Source organism: Brachypodium distachyon, chromosome 5 (assembly GCF_000005505.3).
Source record: "Brachypodium distachyon strain Bd21 chromosome 5, Brachypodium_distachyon_v3.0, whole genome shotgun sequence".
Classification (NCBI taxonomy): Eukaryota; Viridiplantae; Streptophyta; class Magnoliopsida; order Poales; family Poaceae; genus Brachypodium; species Brachypodium distachyon.
Window position 1 is genome coordinate 25,641,174 of NC_016135.3, and position 22,129 is coordinate 25,663,302.

At 50.3% G+C, this 22,129-nt stretch overlaps 3 protein-coding genes across 3 annotated transcripts; 2 read left to right on the plus strand and 1 right to left on the minus strand.

The window, feature by feature from the left end:
* Positions 1–2,589: 2,589 nt before the first annotated feature.
* LOC106865544 lies at positions 2,590–8,130 on the plus strand. Its single transcript, XM_014895718.2, has 3 exons — positions 2,590–2,745; positions 3,243–3,294; positions 6,597–8,130. The coding sequence occupies exons 1-3, from the start codon at positions 2,590–2,592 to the stop codon at positions 7,052–7,054; spliced, it is 666 nt and encodes a 221-aa protein (XP_014751204.1). The 3' UTR covers positions 7,055–8,130.
* On the plus strand, positions 7,073–7,921 carry LOC100826816 (F-box protein At2g17036). The gene has a single exon (XM_010229002.3). The coding sequence runs from the start codon at positions 7,073–7,075 to the stop codon at positions 7,919–7,921; it is 849 nt and encodes a 282-aa protein (XP_010227304.1).
* Positions 8,131–8,210: 80 nt separating the features above from the next.
* On the minus strand, positions 8,211–14,843 carry LOC100827120 (ABC transporter B family member 19). The gene is made up of 9 exons (XM_003579323.4): positions 14,291–14,843; positions 14,089–14,143; positions 13,305–13,681; positions 11,883–12,142; positions 11,456–11,772; positions 11,144–11,367; positions 10,231–11,056; positions 9,900–10,141; positions 8,211–9,656 (listed from the first exon to the last, which is right to left on the minus strand). Exons 1-9 carry the CDS (start codon positions 14,579–14,581, stop codon positions 8,448–8,450), a joined length of 3,801 nt encoding a protein of 1,266 aa, XP_003579371.1. The 5' UTR covers positions 14,582–14,843; the 3' UTR covers positions 8,211–8,447.
* Positions 14,844–22,129: the final 7,286 nt, after the last annotated feature.

Below are 22,129 nucleotides of genomic sequence, written 5' to 3' on the forward strand. Positions count from 1 at the left end.
CAAACGGTCCACTGAATCGAATAGGCCATTCGGCCGGTACCATACCATTTTCCCTTAGCCTTCGCCATACGTATATAGTGATCGATCGACAACCTCGAAATGATTGGAGTCAACATATTTCGTGATCACAGAGGACGCGGCCAAGGGAGTCGAATACTGTGCGTTCCATGCGCCCAACAGCGCCTTGTGGGTGGTCTTGATCTTTCCTAGAACGGCGACCTAAAACCATACTGTAACACACAGTGACAAAAAACGGGCCCATGCATGTATTCAGCATACAATAACTCCTGAATGAATGCACGCTGTCGAAGCGTCTGGAGGCCGGTTAAATCGAAGTCGCACGTACGTGGTCTGAAGACTCTGGAGTGTGTGAAACCCCAGCAGCCACTTGCATGGCGTACGTACAGTCGTACACGTATTGCTGTCTACTAGCAAAAAAACCCGTGCGATGCAAAGTGTATCAAGCACAAGCCGGTGAAGACGAAATCTGGACATTGATTTTTCAATTGGATTGATTTCCATATTGAGATTGATACCGGGATTTTTTGTTTGAGTTCGGATTGATTTCCATACTGAGATGGATACGAAGAATTTTGGATTTCATGCTAAGGAGATTGATTTATTTTAGGACTGTTCGTATTATGTTGTGACAAATTTGAACCGTACGATAACTTTCGGTAAATCTAAACCGTAGAATTTCTGCTACTGAAATCGTGAATAAGGCGGGAGGAAAAATAAATAAGGGACAGCGGCATATTAATTGTAATTTTAACGAAGTTGACCGACCAACACCGACCAACGACGCCCACCATCACCACCGATTCCAATTTAATATATTGTAATAGATATATGCAGCCAGTACGTTTGTGTGTGGGTAACATTTACGGTTGCTGGCTGGATACGATCGGTCGTGGACGATTGGCCACTAAGACCTACTCTACCTGCCATGCATTAGACGACACACGTGGTCTCCCAATCATGGATGGCACACTTGTTTGGGGCTGCATCCATGCATACAGATGCAAGTTCAGACGTCCTGAATTAACGACAAAACACTAAACAAGAGAGAAAACTCCTCGGCGAGAGAGAGAACGTATGCATATACGTACCCTGTATATAACATGGCACGAGACAAATTGTCCCCAGCTCGGTCAAGACGAAGACCGACAAACCAGAAAATCTCTCCCTAGAATGAGGGCCGGGGGAGAGAGATCTGGAGCTTATTAGCCCTGGCTGGAGTGAGTCTGGACCACGGTGGTTCTCTCCCTAATCATCATCATCGTCTCACATGATACTTCGATGGATGGATCGGATTGGGTATACCTGGATGGCAACCGGCGATCTGATCCATTGACCGCACATGCATGATTAATCTTCCGCTGTCTTAACGGTTAACGCCAAGCACGCACATGACCCGCCGGCCAGCCGCTACCAGGGCGCAGTTTAAGTGCGTGCGTACACGCCCGACGGCGCGGCCGGCATGCACTACGCCGTCCACGGCGTGCAGGCACGCGCGCCCCATGCACGGCCAAGCCACCGGCCAGCACGAGTGCCGATGTAGTACTTGATTATTACTACGTGCGTGCCTCGTTGATCGGGGGAGCAAGTCCATCGGCAGTTAATTAAATTACCTAGCTATATAATTCCTATGTAGTGGGCAAGAAAAAGAAACTGGAGTAGCAAAAGATCCAAACGCACCAGCCCCGGCCGGGCGACGACGGCCCGGCGACACAGCCCAATCGATCGATAACAGGGCGACGAGTATTTAGGAACGGAGAAATTATCTTTCTTCCCCATGGCAATGCCATCGGGAGATGTTCACGGTATAGCCCGTTGAGTATTACCCACCGCCACAGGGCCGCACGGTGGTGCAGGTCGATCCCCGTCGGTTGTTGGGACGACGCTCACGCGGCCGGGCCGGGCGCTGGCTCTGTCCATAGTCAATGGCCGACGGACAGAAGACGTGACTAAAGACGAACGCTTACACCATGGTAGTAGGAGTACTACTTGCTTTTTTTTTAGCGAAAGGAGTACTACTTACTGGTCCTCGATCAATCAATAAACGACGGCAGGACAATCAGAGGATGATTCTTGGCAGGAAACATCGAAACAGACACGAGAATATATAGTGGCAAAAATTGAGGAGTTGTTTTGGATGGGCCGAGACTACACGCGCAATCATGGCCCATCCTCGTTGGTTTCGATCCGATCGACAGCCCTAAAGTTAACCGACTACCCGTAAGAAAACTGGATGACATCTTCTAATTAACTCAGGACGTAGTACCAGTACCAGTTCTATATACGAGTAACAGTAGCTTCGTAGGAGTATGTTGCCATCAGTAACACGGGAAGACGCATCACCATTAATTATTCGCACAGACGATGGAGGGTCAAGGAGATCATTCATTCATGAGTGAAGGATGGATCATATACCGGCACCACTATAGTTTGACGCAGAAGGCGTACGTACATATAGGAGATCGCAATCTCGCAAAAAAGGGTAAACAGCCGAGAGGAAGACAGGAGGGGCAGCGCACGGCACGGGCAGGTCGTGTCGTCCTGTACTACCGTGGTGAAAAGGCAGAGGAGATGGCATGGCGAAAAATTCCTTGTGGGAGAGGCGGCCGGAGCTTCGAGGTTGCAGATGAGCCGGCGCCGGCTGCTCTCCACTACCGTGCATGGGCCGACCCCGAGCCCGCCGCTGTTCCTTCGCCCTTCCATCCGTCGCCATTCAATTCCGCGGAGGTCGCTGCCACCAGCTCTCCGTTATTCTGTTCACACAGGCCGCGCCCCGCCGCCGGCGGCGGCGGCTATTCTCCTCCCGCGCCGCGCGCCGTTGCCTTTCGAGGAGTTCTGTTTTACACCGTGGGTCGATATGGTAAATAGTCCCACATTGCCAATTTAGATAAAAATCCATCGATTTATAAATCCATAAGAAGAAACTGATACTCCCTCCGTTCCTCTAAGTATGTCATCTTAGATATCAAAACGCATACCAAAGAAATTGATCCAGATTGTGTTTGAACCTAGCTGCAATCAATAACCTAAGCATGCACCTACGGATAGCTGTTAATGCTATAGTGCATGCCACCGATCATGTCGCTTGGGATATGATGCATGCATGCAGGTTACGTAAGGAGGCTGGACTTCCCGCCCGCGCGGGCTCCCGCTCTTCCTCCAAGCAGCACCATGCCCACGAAACTTCAAATTCTAGCGCCTTTGGTTGAATTTGTTGCTTGCAGTTCCGCCACCGCTGCTCCTTGTTCTCCGGCCATGGCCACCTCTCCTTCTCAGGTCGAGTTGGTGTTGGATGGCATGGAAGAGGAACATATTAGGAAGAGAAAGAACTGATGCGCAGCTATGGCAGGGAAGATGAACAGATTAGAAAGAGTAAGGAAGAGGAAGGAGGCGCAGTTGAAAAGAGAGAGGAGAGACCGTCGCTTTGGTTTCCATGAGTAATAACTGCTGCTGCATGCAGCCTAGCAGCGGGAGGGGAAATTTGGCTAAAAATCTCTCGACGACACTTAAACTGAAATAGACTAAAATACCTAAGATGACATGCTTAAAGGAACGGAGGGAGTACACGAGAAGAATCAGGAACATAGCTATCCTAAAATGCTCATAGATAATAGGAATCACATCCCTTAACTTACGTCATTAAATTAGGAAACTAAGTACAGTAATAAATCACGTATGCGATGATAAGGAGGAGTGGATCGAGGACACGCTCTGAGATTTGAGGTTTGGAAAGTGCATAAAAAAATGGTTGGATCCAAATTTTATAAAGCCTTCTTTGAAAATCCGAGTCATTTTTGGAAAAGCCATAAATAACAATTGAAGGCACTTTTAAGAAAGCCTTAGCTGGTATATTTGGAGGCTTTTTCCCAAATTGCCTGAAATGACATTTCCCTTCCCCAAAATCCTTATCATTTTGTAAAAAGCCTCCAAACATCTTTTAAGGCATTTTGTCACCCAGGTACGTACAGACCTAATATGAACCGTGGTGTAGTGTGTCAATAGTAATTAGCCGCTGGCTACACGACTACTTCCTCTGTTTCTAAATACTTGTCGTGGTTTTAGTGCAACTATGCACTAAAACCACGACAAGTATTTAGAAACGGAGGGAGTAACACGTAGTTGATATCATCCAGGTACGTACAGACATAATTTGGAAAACAATGAGCAGCGGTATTTAGTTAACTGCATTGACATTTGACAGGTGAACGCACGGGGCTCTGTTTCGCCACTGATTTTAGTTGAGTCGCTCCGTCGACGACACTGCTGGCTGACCATGATCTTCGATCGATCTCTACCCGGAATGTCGATTTCGACCGGCGATTTTATGCACTCCAGATGCTGTTGTTATTTGCGGCGATACGATACGATAGGATCGTCGATGTATACTTCAGTTCGGGCCACTGCTCTCCCTGTCCGTGTAGTCGATGTAGTGCCTCCTACTGTGCAACCGAGTTACTTTAACAGTGACTCACGGATGACAAGTTGAGAATATATATATACTCTCTCCGATACATAATAACTAAGTATCATGAATTCAGCATAAATTTGTATTAGTTTTAGTTCAAAACCGAGATACAATGCTTATTTTGGATCGGACGAAGTACATGCATGCCAAAATAGAAGGAAAAAAAGGCAAAATGTGTGGCTCCGTGTCTGTATTTGAACAGTACAGTATGAGACAAAACGATCGGGACATTTTCCTATGGATGATGATACGGCGAAGATATCAACTGTTCGCTTTTCTTTCTGCACGGAAAAGAGTGTAAGCTGTACTGTGCACCGGATGATTATTAGTAGTTTAATGCCTTAATTCGTATGCCACAGTGACAGGTGCTAGTTAAATGCATATAGCATGTTCTCCCCGAAAATAATATTTTGTTGATATTATTGCTGCATATCACACGCCTCCTACACATGCATGAGTATTGAACACAGAATATATTGCAAAAAATACAAGGCCAGGCATGCACGAAGAACGTACACTAGTTACACGTTCTTCGCTGTTCAATCGACGTGGCAATAAGCCAAAAGCTATAAATAGAGCATCTACGTATGTATACCTCGATGATCCGTTCGATCACAAGATACAATAGTGTATGACGCCCCCAGTGTTACTCAAGGGCTAAATTAGCATGTAGCATTGCTCTGGGACAACACCTACTGCTGTAGTACGGGACCATGCGAGTCCACTTGTCAATCAAGAGATCTCGTCAATTGATCATCAACGATTTTTATTGACACCTAGCTAGCGTCAACTGCCGCGCTCTGAATAAATATCCAAACGTACAAAGCCCTCATACAATGCGAGAGAGCGTCGCGTGGCGTCCTTTGTGCCCCCACATACAGTTCGCCGGACTGCAACGCCGCCACCCACCGTGCATGTATGTAGCCGGACGTAGGATCCCGGCCGGCCGACGAATCGATCGACGATTCATGCGACGTGCCAGCGATCATGTACACGGAACAGAAGCCTATACACAGTACCATATAGTTTGGCTGGCCATGCACGCAAAGTTTGTACGTACACTATTCTCAGATCGTCCGGTTCGTCCCGTGTTTCTCGCCAAAGCTCTGCGTGTCTCCACGCCGAATTAATTCCCAGCGTTAGTTGCTCGGTACGGGGGCGGAGGCAGGATTTCAAAGGTGGGTATGCAATGCTTTTTTTTTTCTCTGACCAAACGAGAGAGCACGTGTACAAGGGAGGCGAGGAGACGGATGATGGACTGACAATTTTAGTCGTATTAGATTTCGGCTCAATTCATCAGTTACATTCATATTTAGACTAACACACTACACGTAGGTACACCATCGAATGGATAGACACATGAATATGAAAAATCATGATCAAGATCTCACCGATAATGAAACTTAATTAATCCTATCTACAAGGCAGTGTCTTAAAAGTAAGCCATGTTGACACGAAACAAGATGTTGGTGAGCCATGCGGTTGGAATTCGGAAGGCAGCTAGCATTATAATAAAACACTACTGGCATACACATGTATACTAAGTAGTGATAAGAGCAGTAGTGGTAATAAAGTTTTAGCCAACAAGTCTTCCCAGGCATTAGTCTGGCTCCGCCGGTGGCTCGGTATGTAATCCGCAACGTGTGACTTGCCAACTTTTTATTTTTAGGAAGTGACTTGCCTGTTGTAGTTGTACGATCTGTCTCTTGTTTTTAGCAGGCCGCGCGACGCTCATACTTGGGGTTTTTTTTTTAGCGAACTTCGGGCTTTGTTGATCTGGCCAGACGTGGTTGAACTGAAAGTTTTTTTTTTTGAAAATCTCCTGTACTTTATTCAAATTCGAAAACCATTATAGGTATAATGTTTCGGATCACAGACATAAAAAATTAAAAAGTAACCCCTATGACTAAAAATTATAATGAAATTTCTCGAAAACATATTTTCCGTGACATCAATTAAAGATTTAAGCCTGTAGGACAGAATTTAGGCCTGTCTCGATATATAATGGGCCCAAAGCCTCGTCAAAGTGGGCCTGTAACAAAAGAATAGGGTCACGCCAAACCCATCTTCCGATAGTGAGATCACCAGCCCACATCGCTCAAAATAAAAACAGCCCACCACTACCACCCGACCGATCGATTTCCATCTGCCGATGGAGCGCCGCAAGGGCGCAGCCGCCGCCATGCGAAGCAAGGCCGCCGCCGGCGCTGTGGCCGCACCGATACCGACGCCGGCAGACCCTCCTGCCCCAGCCTCTCGCTGGGCCTAGTCGCCAAAATCCACGGTCGCCTCCCCTTCCTCGACCGCCTCGCCTTCGCCGCCGCCTTCGTCGAGCCCTGCAAAGACCTGTTCGAGCCGGAGCCGCCATGTCTCCTCCTGCCCGACAAGACCTCCGACACCGCCAGGCTCTTCTCCCTCGCCGAACGCCGCGCCTTCTCCGCGCGCGTGCCGGACCCGGCGATGCGCGAGCGGGACTACCTGGTCATCGGCTCGAACCACGGGTGGCTCGCCACCGCCGACGACCGCGGCCAGATCCACCTCGCCAACCCGACCACCGGCGCGCAGCACTAGCTCCCGCACATCACCACCATGGGCGTCTTCTACCTCCGGCAGGACCGCCGACATTTCTCCGTCATCATAAAGGACTTCCTGGCCGCCCGGTACGGCGGCGGCCCGCCGTTCGAGCTCCACAGCCGGGGTCCCCATGGGTACGGGACGTGCACGTACTCCGCGTGCCAGATGCGCATGTGGTTCTACCGGAAGTTGGTCCTCTCGGACTCCCCGCGCCCCGGGACCTACGCCGCCATGCTCATCCTTGAACCCAAAATCGGTGCCCCGGCCTTCGCCACGGCGGAGGACCCCGCGTGGCGGCTCGCGCGGTCTCCCGACGGCGTCGAGGACGCCATATTCCAGCCCGACGACGGCAAGTTCTGGTCCGTCTCCTACACCGGCGTGGTGGAGTCCTGGGAGCGCGACGCCGATACCGGCATGTACCAGAGCACGCCCGTCGCGCCGATGCTGGCACTGCCTGCCATTAACCCGTGCCCGCGCAAGTACCTCGTGGCGGCGCCGGGCGGGCGGCTGATGGTGGTGCTCAAGTACTCCGAGGTGAACGAGGGACGGTACAGCCAGGACAGGCCGTGTCGGTGCTCCTTCAAGGTACACGTCCTCGGCGACGGCGGGCTGTGGGAGGAGACGACGGACATTGGCGAGGCCGCGCTGTTCGTCGGGGTGTCCACGAGTGGCCGCCCGGAGATCATGGCCAACTGCGTCTACTACGCTGACGACGACCTCGGGAAGGCGACCGTGTACAAGCGTTCGCGGGGCGTCGGGGTGTACAACCTGAATCACGGAGCCATGACGTGCCTCGAGCTAGGGCCGCACGACGGCAGCAGCTCCTGGCCACCGCCAGCATGGATGACGCCCTCCATCCCATGATAGAGCTCGCAAGGTCGCTCTTCTGAATCAGCTATAGCTGGCGACACAATTCAAGTTAAAAGAGTTTTATACTGTACTCCTAAATTCTTGTCGTTGTGCGCGTGACTAGTTGGATTTGTCAGAATTTTCACGAATAATTAAACTACTCGTGTTTCTGGTGCGATGATCATCTTCATCTAAAAATTAAGTTTTTCTTTTTTACAACTTTAGAAGCTTCTGATTTAGCAATGACACTCTACAGCACAACTGTGATCATCTAATAACAAGAGATGATATATTACAGCATGACTGGATGAAAAATGAGAGGTTGCATCATCATGTATTTCATCTAGCAAGAAGAAACACATTGCAAGTTGCAGTTTAAGCGTAGGTAGGACAGGACAGCACAAGAGAATACACACGGTCACCCTAGTACCTACATCAACATTCACCACCAACCACAACAAAAAAGAACCGAAATCCACCGCTCCAGCCACCAAATTTCCAGTGCTGTCATAACTAATCAGGTTCAGGCACGACGGCCTCGTCAGTTGCGGTGCTGCTGCAGCTGTAGCAGTCGCGAGTACGCGCCCTCTGGCCGTGCCACGAGCTCCGAGTGGCCGCCGTGCTCAACGATCCGCCCGTCCTGGACGACGGCGATCCGGTCCACCCCTCGGATCGTCGAGAGGCGGTGCGCGACCAGGACGGTGGTCCGGCCCTTCATCAGCCGCTCCAGCGCCTCCTGCAGCACGCACTCGGACTCGGCGTCCAGCGCACTCGTCGCTTCGTCCAGCAACAGGATGGCCGGGTCCTTGAGCACAGCTCTGGCGATGGCGATGCGCTGCTTCTGTCCACCTGACAGCTGCACACCTCGCTCGCCGACCGCCGTCTTGTAGCCGTCAGGCAGCTGGCTGACAAAGGTGTGCACGTTTGCAGTCTTCGCCGCCTCGATCACCTCTTCCTCGGTCGCGCCTTCCTTGCCATATGCAATGTTTTCAAGGATGCTCGACGCAAACAGGACAGGCTCCTGCTGCACAAGGCCTATCTTGAGCCGCAGGGACTTCAGGTTCAGCCTCCTGATGTCCTTGCCATCAATCATAACCTTGCCCCCAGTTGGGTCGTAGAACCGCTCAATGAGGGCAATGACAGTGCTCTTTCCAGAACCGCTAGCTCCAACTAGAGCTTGGCTTCGCCCAGCCTGGATTTTCAGGTTGAAATCCTTGAAGATCTCAATGTCAGGGCGGGATGGGTAGGAGAAGTCAACATGGCGAAGCTCAATGTCACCACGAACAGTGGTGACACGCTCTGACTCTGGATCATCAGGCTCAATTCTTGTTGCCCTGTTGAGGATGCCAAAGATGGAGCGGATAGATTCACCTCCACGGATGATCTCGGGGGCAAGGCTGACCGTCTCAGCTACGGAGTTGGCAGTCACAACAAGGACAACAAAAACCTTGATGACTTTGGAGAAGGTTGACCCATGTGCCCGAACCAAATGAGAACCATACCAGAGAATGAGTGCTTCTGAGCAGTAAAGGCAGAGCTGTGAGAGGCCATACAGAAGACCTGCGGTCTGGCTGCGGCGCAGGATCTGCTCCTCTGGTATGCGCAACTCATGGCTGAAGAGAGACATGATCTTGTTTTGAGCGTTGAAGGCTGCCACAGTGCGGATGTTGCTCACACCTTCACCGGCGACCATGCTGCTCTTGGCATGCGCCTTCGCTGTGTCGCCAGCAAAGCCCTTCATTGAAAGTTGCTGAAAGGATAAAAGAAACAACAACAAAAATTAGGCTATTAAGTTACATTCAGCATATTTTCCAGAAAACTCATACCACAAAGAAAAAAGGCAAAGCAATGTTCTGATTTTGATTTTCACGAATCCAATAAATTGGCGCAAGTTATCTTTTTAGCATTTACATTGTCCTAGAGTACAGACTGTACAGTATGGTTTGGCACTGAAAAAATCGGGTGACTGAAAAGGTAGGCCAAGAAAAATTACCTGGGCAAAGTTGGCAAGCACAAGAAGAGGGAAAGTGGCCAGAATAAGGAGGGCCACTCTCCACTCAATGACAAAACCAACGATGAAGGATGTCATAAGGGAGGTAATGTTCTGCAATATCACTGAAATCCTCTCGGCTATCGCCGACTTCACATCAGCTGCATCAACTGCTACACGAGCAGCCACAAGACTTGAGTTGTTTTCTTCTTCGTCGAACCAACCGACTTCGTTCCTAAGTATTGCTGCAGCAAATGTGATAGAGATTTACTGTTACTTTGATGACAATATAAGAGTAGATTAATTATGGGCTTATGGCACAACAAGGACATACCTGACAGCATCATCCTCCTAACCCTGGTTGTAAGATTTTCTCCCATTATGCTGAAGAAGTAGTGCTGCACAAGATAAGCAACTACAGCATATATGCCTGTGCCGATGTAGATGAACACATAAAGCTTGGTTTTCTTCTCCATTTCATTGGGGTCCTTATAGTAGAACACATCAAGCATTTCACCCATAACAATGGCAAATGTTGGACCGATGAATCCAGAGAGAACAGAACCAATGGCACCCAGAACAGCATAAGGCCATTCAGGAGCATTCAATTTCAAGAGCTTGAAAAAATAACCACGTGGTGCTGGGTATTTGAGGCTATTATCTGCATTTGAGATCATCTCAATGCGCCCATCTGCTCCAGTGCTGTACTGGTAGCTCAGGTTCCGTAAACTTCCCGACCTGAGGCTGAGAGATTTGGTGGAAAGAGAACTTGTCAAGTGCATCGAGCGAGACCTGCGTGTAGATGCAGCAGCAAGATCTCTATTACGTGCCATTTCCTGAAAACGTATCAGGGAGGCATATGCTCCAGAGCTTCCCTTCACTACAAGTTCATCATGTGTCCCAGTCTCAACAACTTGGCCTTGTTGTATTACTGCGATCATGTTCACATTTCTTATAGTAGACAGACGGTGGGCAACAACTACAGTAGTCCTCCCAACCATGAGGCGGTCTAGAGCTTCTTGCACAATGCTTTCTGAGTCTGCATCTAAAGCACTTGTAGCTTCATCAAGGAGCAGTATCTTGGGGTCCTTCAGCATAGCACGAGCTATTGCAATACGCTGTTTCTGACCACCAGATAACTGAATTCCTCGCTCCCCAACCTATGAAAGAGACAGAAACAAATCAATACAGACGCACATTGATTTATTGTTTATTGACAGCACATTTTCCAAAAAATGCAGACGCACCATTGTGTTGTACCCATTCGGGAGGAGAGAAATAAAGCTATGAGCATTGGATGCCGTTGCTGCAGCCTCAACTTCTGCAATCGTGGCATCAGGCTTTCCATACAGTATATTCTCAAGGATGGTAGTTGCAAACAGAGCAGGTTCTTGGTTCACTAGACCAATCTGATCTCTCAGCCACCTCAATTGGAGTGTCTTGATGTCAACATTGTCCAGCAAAACCTGGCCTGAAATTCAGGGGAACTCAAGGTTAATCCAACAGGAACTTGTAAATTAGAAATATACAATCATGAGCCCTCGGTGACAATTTATTACCTTCATTAGGATCATAGAACCTTTCTATCAAAGCCACAACAGTGCTCTTCCCAGACCCACTTCCTCCAACAACTGCAACAGTTTTCCCGGCAGGAAAGAACAAAGAGAAATCCCGAAAGATCATAACGTCAGGTCTTGACGGATAACTGAAAATAACATCCTTGAATTCTATATTTCCATGAACCTCAGCCAACAACTTGCCATCCTTATGATCATTGACTATGGAAGGTTTCTGGCGAATGACCTCCAGCAGTTTGTAACCAGCAATCTTCCCTTTGCTAAAGGCTCCAAGGTTCGAGAATGCCTGGCCAAGACTCCTGTAGCAACAAAGCGAGAGAGCAATTACACAGGAGATGTCAGGCCAACAATAACAAGCAAGAGAAGAAAAGAAAAGAAAATGAAACAGAACGACATATTTTTCACTTACATGCCACCGACAATGGCAGAAAAGATCGCCGTGAAAGCCTTGCCACCATCACTCTGTCCATTCCTGATAAAGACACCAGCATACCAGAACACTAGTGCCCATGACATGCACGCTATCCCATAAGTGCATCCAATACCAAGACCTTTTGCCATCCCAGCTTTGTAACCAAGCTTCAGTGTGTTCTGGATTGCTTCGGAGTATGAATTGAGTGCTTTGCTCTCTCCAACAAATGAATAAACTGTTCTAACTTGTGCAATTGCCTGTGAGAGAATGTTTACCGCATCCACAGTCAGCACTAACAAAGGTAACAAGCAACTAGATTCTATAAGTTGTATTAGATTATAGCGACTATAGGGAATGCCATACAATTCATTCATAAAAAATCTAGTAAATATAGTACAACTCAGATGGCTGTCTAAGAAAAGTACTTGTATAGTACTCCCTCCATTCCACAATACAACGTGTATAAATTTTTCTCATTTGTTTCACAATACACCTCATTTTTCTCTTGGTACCCGCACCCGGCCAATAACTACTCACATCTATTTACTATTAACCCAATATGAGTGGTCAGGCACTAGAAACGAGAGCTGCCTTGGTCCAAGTGCACAAATCTACATGAGGTGTATTTTGGAATAGAGGGAGTACTCCGTACTAGATAAGATTTGCGCGTGCTTTGAAGCATTGAAGTGTTTTATATGCAAATTGATACTTCCATTAGAAATCTCAAAAAGCATTCACCAACTTTTTTCTATCCACAGTTGACTGTCTACATCCTAGGCCCAAAAATGGTTATGGCCAACCTCCATATTCCTCGGTCATCGAAGATCTTCAGTCTTTTTAACCTCAAGCATCAAATAATTCATATGCGCAATTCTTTTTTTTTGTACTATATATGGAGTCAAAAGTTCCAGAGCAAAGTCATAATGCTTTGTAACACTTGTTCTCTGAGATATAATCTGCTCAACCTAGTTGATTAAGGGGAGTATTGAGCAACGTCTCTATTGGAAATAGGCACTATTGAACTAAATCGACATGTGGACTCAACGGTCCACTACAGCAAACTTTGCACATAAGTCGCTTGAAGGCACAGCAATTCCCATGAGCTGCCCCACCCAGTTATGGAATATTGGAATTGCTCATAGGATTCCCAAAAAGAACAAAAACAATTGTAAAGCACCAAAAGGCATGTTTTTAGTCGTCATGTGGCATAAGAATACATGATTTTTCATGTTTGGCTCCTGATCAGCAGACAACACCAAGCATTACGACCAACCCACCACGCCTAATCCGAGCAGAAGTCCAAGCACGCACTACACAGATGCATAGATTAATCCCAAACGAATCCCAACCCTAATCCACCTGAAATAACCGATGTGACGGGGAATACCAATGACCCGAGAAATCCATCAATGATATTACCTGCTCCGCGACGACGCCGGCATTGGCATAGGACTCCCGGCTCCTGGAGGTGAGCCCGGTGAGCGTGTAGGCGTAGAGCCCGCCGGCGAAGGCGATGGCGGGGATGACGGCGACGCTGAGCAGCGCGAGCCGCCAGGCCGAGACGAACCCCACGACGAGCCCCGCGAAGAAGGTGGCGAGGTAGTGGATGAAGTTGCCGACCTTCTCGCCGATGGCGTCCTGCACCAGAAGCGTGTCCGTGGAGACGCCGAAGACGATGTCCCCCGTGCGCGCGTCCGTGTCGAAGAACCCCACGTCCTGCCGCAGCACCGCGTCCAGGTACGCCTTCCGGAGCGCGATCACCTGCCGCTCCCCGGTGTACATCCAGCACGCGATCTCTGCAGCAAACCCCAAATAATTACTACCGCATCGAAGCTTTAATTTTACATTCCAAAATTAATGCTGCAGCTGGCTTGCAGTGGCACTGATGCCGAAGACACTGCTGATGCCGCCGGCGGGAAGGAACGCCGGCGAGCGAGGCCGGCGGATTCGGCGACGAGTGAACGAGACAAACATAATGATTATAATTAATTTTGTTTTGTTTTGGTGTGACGGTGACGGGACTTGTGCTACTGAGTGGGGTGGTCTACGAGATGCCCCACGCCGGACATGACCAGATCCCATTTTTCGGATAGGCCCTTGTATGTTTCTAGTATGCTCGAAACTGGCCTCGATGCCAAGGAGAAAATGAGTGCTTGATATTTTACAGAAATGTAGGGAGGACGAAGGGAACGATGAAGCTCACCTGAGTAGGAGGCGACGCAGACCACCAGTCCGAGGTAGACGAAGTAGAGGGCGTACTGCAAGAGAGGAGTAAAGGAGAGATCAGTAGCAAATACCAGTGATCTTGTAGGAAGAAACATCACCAGAGCAACAAGAACGATAAATAAAGCAGAGAGATGGCCACATCGAAGAACAAATAGGGACCGGCGAAGCAAAGCACGGACCTTGGCGACCTCGTCGGTCATGGTGCGGAGGTCGGTCTGGTTCTTGCCGAAGCCGTTGATGAGGTCCCCGAAGAGGAGGAAGAAGCAGGGCATGGCGGCGCCGTGCGCCAGCGCGCCCAGGCTGCCCGCCGCCATCAGCGCCAGGTCCCACCTGTCCGCGAACGAGAACAGCTCGTGGAACGCCACCGCCTGGTCCGCCCGCTTCTTCCCCTGCCCCTGCCCTGCCGCCGCCGCATCACCTCCTCCCGCCGTCCCGTTCGCCGCCTTCCCTTCCGCCGCAGAGTCCCCCATCGCAATGCGCTCCCGCCTTTCCGGCCTTTCGGCCAAGCCCGCCCCCCTCGCTCGCGCTCTCAGGCCACCGCCGCCGCCGCCATTGGAGGAGGCGTCTCTCGCTCTCCTGTCTGGGCTGGGCTTTGCTTTCTTGGATTGAGAGGGGGGAGAAAGCTTTGGGGTTCGCCTCGGGTTTCGTGACGTGCAGGCAGAGGTATGTGGGGGTGGTGTGGAGCTTTTGGTTCAGCACCGCGGTGGTCAGAAGTAGGCGCGGCCTTGGGGCGAGAGATAAAGGATGGAGAGGGGGTGCGGCGGGGTCAGGGAAGATCGGACCAAGTGGTGTGGTGTGGCCTCACTCGCGGTCAGCTTTACCGCGATGCCCTCCTCTCATCGTCAAGTTCGGGGCTACTTCGGTTGGCTGGATTCTTAAAAGATTTTTACATGATTTCAACTCTTAGTATTTCTTTCCATGCGTAGCATAGGAATGAAAAGTTAGATTTCTTAAAGATTGTGTCCAAATTGACCTAATTTCTAAGGATTTTAAGCATTAGGTAAGATTTCATTTTAAAATCCTATGGATTGCAATGTGTATGGCATTCCAAATCTCCACTTTTTATATTCCTATGTTTTCAAAATTCTGCAAACCGAATAAGCCCTCAAAAGGTTTAGGGCTAAATTTGATAGCCACAGGTAAACGATAGTATACACAGTGTTTAGGCTCACAAAAGATTTGATGAAGTTTTAGTCGTTGAAGTTTGGCCAATGCTCCCAAGAAAAAATAACTACAGTTGGTTACCAATCATCGGCTTGCCATTATTTTTGCAATCATCTATATTAGTGTCGAAAATTTGGCCATGACAGGAAACATTGTAAGGTTGAATTTGGTCAGGAACAAAAAAAAACAACCTATATTATGTTATGTGGTTTGCATTTGCATCGACAACAAATCACCGGACTTCCCGATTTTTCTCCTTTCTTTCTCTCTCCTCCTCCCTCCCAGGTGCTCTCGGTCCTTCCAGTTCGTCCGCCGCCCTCTCTCCCTCTCTCCTCCGCTGGCTTCGCCGGTGTGAGGGAAGAGGAAGAGGGGCTCGGCCCCTCCCTCTCCTATGTACATCCATCTATTTTTTTATGGTTGTTATGGTTGCTTTAAAAGCTCGTGTCGTAATGCTGCTATTGCTCCGTTCTCTGGCGAGTAGGAGCGCTCGCCGAAGATCCTGGTGTGTGAATCGAGGCCTTGTCCTCCCCGTCGTGGATCTCATGGCTCTCGTGCAACCACAGGCGGACCCCAATAAATCGTCGTCTCCCTCATATCTATGTCACGATAGTGTTGTTGCTTGCTTCGTCCCCTTCGTTCATGCCAGACGGGGGCTTGCCGGAGCTGAGCCGGGCAGCCAAGATTGTAGGTCTGGTGCCTTTTCCCTCTGGATGGTGACCTGGTATCTTCTTCTTGCCATCCTGTCCCCTTTTTCTTCTTTAAAAATCCCTGCAACTTTTGCATTTTGTGGCTGAATAAAGCTTCTCAAGATCTTCTTCTCCGGCGTGCTGTTACTAGTGCTCAAATCTCTTCTTCTTGGTTTTCCAAGCGTACAGGTCTTGAGGGGATGCATACAATCCTTACCTTCTTTTGGTATTCCTCTCTTCTATTCTTGGCGATGGTGTTCAAAAAATTCTCACGCGTCAGGAAGAAACATGTTCTGGCTAATTTCACCATCAAGACTATGATGCGTACCCTCTTCAACCTCCACTGTGGAGGCCCGCTCAGCAGTCTTTGGGGGCACCGGCCTCTTGGTGGTGTTGGAGGCATGGCTTGAAGGGTTGCAGAAGATATCAACCAAACTAAGGGGTTCTTTGATGCGACTGAAGCAAGGGGTCCATTGAATCATATGGCTTTGGCTGCCTTTTCTACCTCCGAAATTCCCTTTCAAGGTTCTAGCGGAGGCCGTTTCTCCGAGGAGCCGCTTCGTTTGCCGGTGGCGACCGGCGCTAGAGCTCGTCGACGACGAGACCGAGACTGGTCGGCAACAAAGCAGGACTTCGGACGCGTGTTCATACGCGTGGCATCCTGTGCAGAAGAGTTGGACGCGTGGTTTTACGCGCGCGCACACATAACATGGTACATAAAGTAACCTCATAATCGTTTAGGAAAATATTAAAAAGTTGAGTACAATATAATACATTTCATTCATTTTTGCGAGGAATAATACACTTCATTCTTTTTTGCGAGGAACAATACATTTCATTTCGTGGTAAATGGGTAACCACATGAGATGTTGGAAATGATGCCTTGCACAAAATATGCTTATTTCACTTTTACCATGTGTTGGTTGCGTAGTCCTTCGATGACTCTCTCTCTTTTTTCACAAAACTTGGCGTATTTGTTTAGTTGAAACAGTTTTTGACAATTTTGCCGTTTGCAGGTGTCGACGGCTTGTCCAACTTTAGTTTAATGATTTTCGAAAGTAACCCTCCATCTCCGTCCCAAACAAAGGGTGCACCACCAAGACGAGAGAAAACAGCTAACATCATTACTTAGACGGTGCAAGCATAGGTATTGCCACTTGTGTCTAAAATAATGAGTAGATCCGTACTTTAAAAAACATTGTTGATTAACCGCTGGATAGGTTTAACCATCCGTAAACACAAGGGCAGTTCTCGTTCAAAACTAAAAACAAAGGAGAGCTGTTTGCCGGTTTCCCCAAACAGTGCGACAGTGCCGAGGAACAATCATGCAGCAAACACGACGCATCCCCGCTCACCGGGTTGACCAGTGCCCCAGCTGCGTGAGTGAGAGCAACTCTATCCTCACTGCCGGTGACGGCACCCACAGTGCTTCGCTCGCTCGGGGAGCAGTGAGGTGAAATAAAAGAGCAGAGAGAGTCTGAGAGAGAGCAACAGACGCGTGTGGGCCCAGGTTGCAGTCAGAGCAGGCGCAAAGCAAGGAGCCGTATGGCAGGAGGCAGCGACCTCTGTTCCTGTGCGGGCGGGCCCCGCGGCCTTGTGAGATTCCTCTGCTGGGCTCCCGGGTCGCTCCTGTGTCATGTGCCCTGCCCCTGCCACGTTCCCCGTCGCCTTTCGCCGGCTCCTCCTGCCCATATGCGGCATTGTTGGGCTCCTCGTCAGTCACCCCCAGGATGCTCTGCGCCGCTCTGGCTGCCCCTGTGACGGCACCAGCTGACTGAGCTAGCCTTTGACCATCCCATTCCGCCGGGGGGAAAAAAAGCTGCTCGCTGTTCAATGCCTCTGCCTGAGCGAGTGCCTGGCCCGTTGTGGTCCGGAATTCCGTATCCGCGGTGTGTGCAAGTACAGGGGCGCACGTTTCGCCCCATCGTGGGACGAGCTCTCGGGACCCGGGAGTGTAGCTGGCCAGGCCAAGTAGTAGGAGTAGCAATGTAGCATAGCTTTACCCGTTGCGGGTTGCGCGGTTCGGGGCCATGCAGCGCGGACACAACGGCACGGATTTCACTTTGTTGATGGCCATGTTTGGTCGTTTCGGGCCCGATCGGGGGAATCGACCGTGTGCCGTTGCCGACGCCACGGACGTGACGCGGGTTCGCTAGCGCTGGACCGGCCGGAGTCACCGACACGGTGATACACTCGTATCAGTTCCACAGAAAACAACAGTACGAGCGATCTCAAAAAGGATTTCCTCTCGTTCCACACGGGAAAGCCGTGGGATCGATCCTGTGGTTCCAGATGGGACCCGGCCTGAAGTAACCTGTAAAGCCGTGGGATCGATTTGGCGCGGAGCTAATGATGTTGTTAGCGATGCAATTAAGCGTAACGAGTGAGCTTCCTAGCTAGAGATAATGATGGCGGCTGAAGGGGAAGAGAAAAGGTGCCGCGCCAGTGGCTCCACTGGTGAGCATGCACGCTAAAATAATGTTGGCACCACGTGGGCATAAGGCTCTTTAGGCCAGACTAAGCAACGACATCTTTTGTAAATCAAATGTGAACCTGAACTTTGACAGGCACTGAAAGGCAACACAAACATTAAAAAAATGTCTACCGTCGACCACTGCTGGTAGGATTAGTAAAAAAACATCACATGTGGCCCGATAATATAACTGCGGAAATTACCACTAATCAAGATGGGGCAGTATACTCATGCTTTCTACCTCTGTCCGGACAAAATAAGCAGCCGCTTTCGCGATAATGGGGATCTTTGAAACATACGGGAAAGCAAAGTTTGACACAACACATTTTATAGGCCTACTGATTGACGGTCTTTTTTGACCACCCATGCATACATATCTCGTCCATCGACGTCCGACGAGTCACGCTTCGGATTTGGCTTGTCGATCCAACATGTTGATGTGCATTCCGTGCTGTTCTGTTCTCCATGTACGATTTTTCTTTCGGCTAATATTGTCCAGGAAAAAGTGTTTATTAGCAGTGCTATTTAAAGCAAGAACCGTAACATACACGAAAAAAGTTCTACCCTCAAAATCTGGAGTATCACGAGCAGAAGTTTCTGCAGAGTTCAAATTATCTGTTCCATCAAACTGAATGCAGAAAGGCACTGAATCTCCGAATAAACAATATATATAGCCGCCCTGCCCTGCTGTGCACAGGTATACTTCGAGGATCGCCCTCGCTTTGGCAGCATGGCCAGATTGCAGAAATCATTGTCCCCCATCAGAGTGATGGAGTACATACACTCACTAGTTTTCACTTTCACGGAATTTCCAACTCACCAAGCCGAATACAATAAGCAGCAGCCAGCGCCAGCGCCAGTGGTGCCTAGCATGTTTACGAGCCACGCTTTACAGGGTGATCACCCGACCCAGCATGGGCGCCTGATCGATAAAGCCGGTCCGTTTTCCCCCGCATCGTTCGATCCTTTCAAGCTCATATCAAAGTGTGGAGCTGGAGACGGAGTAAAGAAAACAAAGTTCCCGGACGGCCACGCGATCAACACGCTGTCTAGCCCCCGTACATGCGTTTAGAGGCAAAACCAGACATGTCCTGGATTCCTCCTTCCTGAATTCGCTAGCTCTGAACGGCGTTTTCTGCGTGCTCCGGAACAGCATCTGGCAGGATCGGATTAATTAACGCGCGTACGTGGGCGTTGTTCGCGAGCTCCAGCTTGTTAGCTGTCGCGGTGTTTGGATTGCGGCGAAAAGGATGCGTGTTTTGGAGTTCAGCAGCGACCTGAGATGATGGGCACATGGACTGATGGATGGATCTATGCTTGGGTTGTTTCTGCACAAGTTGGAGGACGGTGAAAGAATACAATCTCCCTCGATGCGTACAGCTGCGTACGATTTCAGATTTCAGAAGGATGCAACAGCAGGCTGGTTTTGTTTTAATTACTCTATTTGTTGCTGTAGACTAGCTTAAAGGGAATTCTATCCATGATTAGGGGTTGTGGGAGGCATGATCCATCGCCGTACCTTAATGCTTGATCGGAATATTTTTTTCGTACTACATGGTCCTTGCAAGTGTCGATGATTAAGGTTAGCTAGCTGTTAACCCAGCTGCAGGTGATGCTGCGCTTAGGAAGCTGCCCCTGCGCTAATGTACATGGCTTTATGCTTAACAAGCAGAAAAGGTTAGGGGAAAGCAAACAAAGCTCCGGGCTGTGTGACACCACCGCTCAGCGCACGCTTCCACGCCGCTAGCGGATCGTATAGGCTCGTAACATCACCATTAACTGATCGCTTAGATAATGATACGTGACAGCATCATTGCACTGTCCCAATTAGTCGTACGTGAACTCGTACATCGGTGCATGGGGGTTGATAATGAGTAGACTAAATTAAGGTTGTGAAGCATTGCAATTAATAACCTTATGTTTTGCACTGCTCCAAACTTGATTAATCGATTGGTTGGGAAATTTTGACAGAAAAGGAGATAAAACAGAGCCTCCGTGTCGTCCTCCTCGGCGACACTGGGAACCCTAGCGTCGCCGGGCTCTAGCCCCCCTTCCTCCTTCCTCCCGCGCAACGCCGCCGTCGGAGGGGTGCCGGGGAAGCCGGGCACGTCCTGGGAAGGTGGCGGCAGGGTGCTTTTCACCCCTCCCCTGCAGGCGCGCGCGGGGCGGCGCGTGGAGCCGGCTCTTCCGCGGGGCCGCCGGCACATGGAAGTTGGTGTGGGGTGGCGGCCGGTGGCGGCGCGGGCCGGATCTAGGCCCAATTCGGATGGCAGGCCAGATCTGGGCTGTGGTGTGGCTCCGCAGGCTTGGCTGATCGGCTGTGGGCGGACGCAGGAGTGCGTGTGGCTGCCATCGTGTTGGCCGTCTCGGTGGCCGGCGGTGGGCGGGCCTGTTCTGTGCGTGGCGTGCGGCCTGCGAGGGGCCCGAGGCTGCGGTTTGGCGTGCACAGCCGGCTCGGTGGCCGGCGTGGGCGGGCCTGACCTGGTCCTGTGCGGGCTCTATCTGGGCCTGGCAGGTCTGGCCATGCTGCCATGTTCCACTATTTGTGTGGCCATGTTGGCGGGGCCTGATCCGGTGCGGTGGCGGTTGCAGCGCCTTGGCCGGTGCCCGGTGGTGGTTTGGCGCGTGGCGTTCGGCGAGCTTCGCCGGCACTTGCTGTGATGCGGTGGCCTCTGGCCAGCCTCAGCTATTCGCTCCTGTCCGCGGTGGGTTTGGTGGCTGCGGGTGAAAACCCAACATCGACGGGGTTGGTGCTGGCGACGACGGCTTCCTCGGGCGTCGCTTCCTTCTTGAAGGCGTCGATGTGCAGCTCTGCCACATCCCACCCTTCGCAAACGAGGTGACTCCGAGCGAAAGCTCTGATCCGTTTTCCGGGTCGGGTAACGGCGACGTCAGACGTCGCGTCCTCCTTGGAGGGGTTGCCTTTGGACACTTCGTTTGGCGGTGGAGTTTACTTGATGTGGTCTTGGCCAGGGAGGGCAACTTTGCGCTACACGGGTTGCTGATGCGCGAGCAGTTCCCGTCGGGGCAACATCTTCTAGCTCCGGTCGTCGAAGAAGCCCCGCTCTACCTACCTTCTTATGGCTCAAGGAGCCGTTCCATGTTCGGCGTCGTTGGAGCGGAGGAGGTCTTCGTATTGGCGGTAGCGACTTGTTATTCGGTTTTCTGTGTTTGCTCTTTGTCAGAGTTTTCTGCACGGCTTTTCTTGAATAAGCCGTGCATTCGTATCGGTTTTCGGGCCCGGTTTTCCTCATAAACAGGACCAACTCTATTTTTCTAATCGAATCACGGGGATCCATTCGTTGCGTCCGATTTTTTTTTTTTACAGAAAAGTACTACCAACACATAAATTGTAGCACCAGGGTTCCTTCCCATTCCCGGTAGCAGCACGTAGGAAGGGGTTGCGGATTTTCGCTGTGCGCGGGGCTACTGACTATTCAGGCCAGGCGTGGTGCGTGCGTCCAATTTGCTGGGCGCTGTTTCGTGCGTGCTCGCCGGCTGCTGCAGCCAGGGTAGGGGCACCCGTGGGATCGATGAAGCGAATGATTGACGGCGCTGTATGTTGGACGTGACGTGTCGCGCTCCACCCCCTTGCTTGTCGAAGCTCAACAGCCCGTACGGCCGATCCATGACCGTCTCCCGTTCCGTTTCTGCACAGGCCAACAGAATCGCAGTACTACTACTAATTACCATTA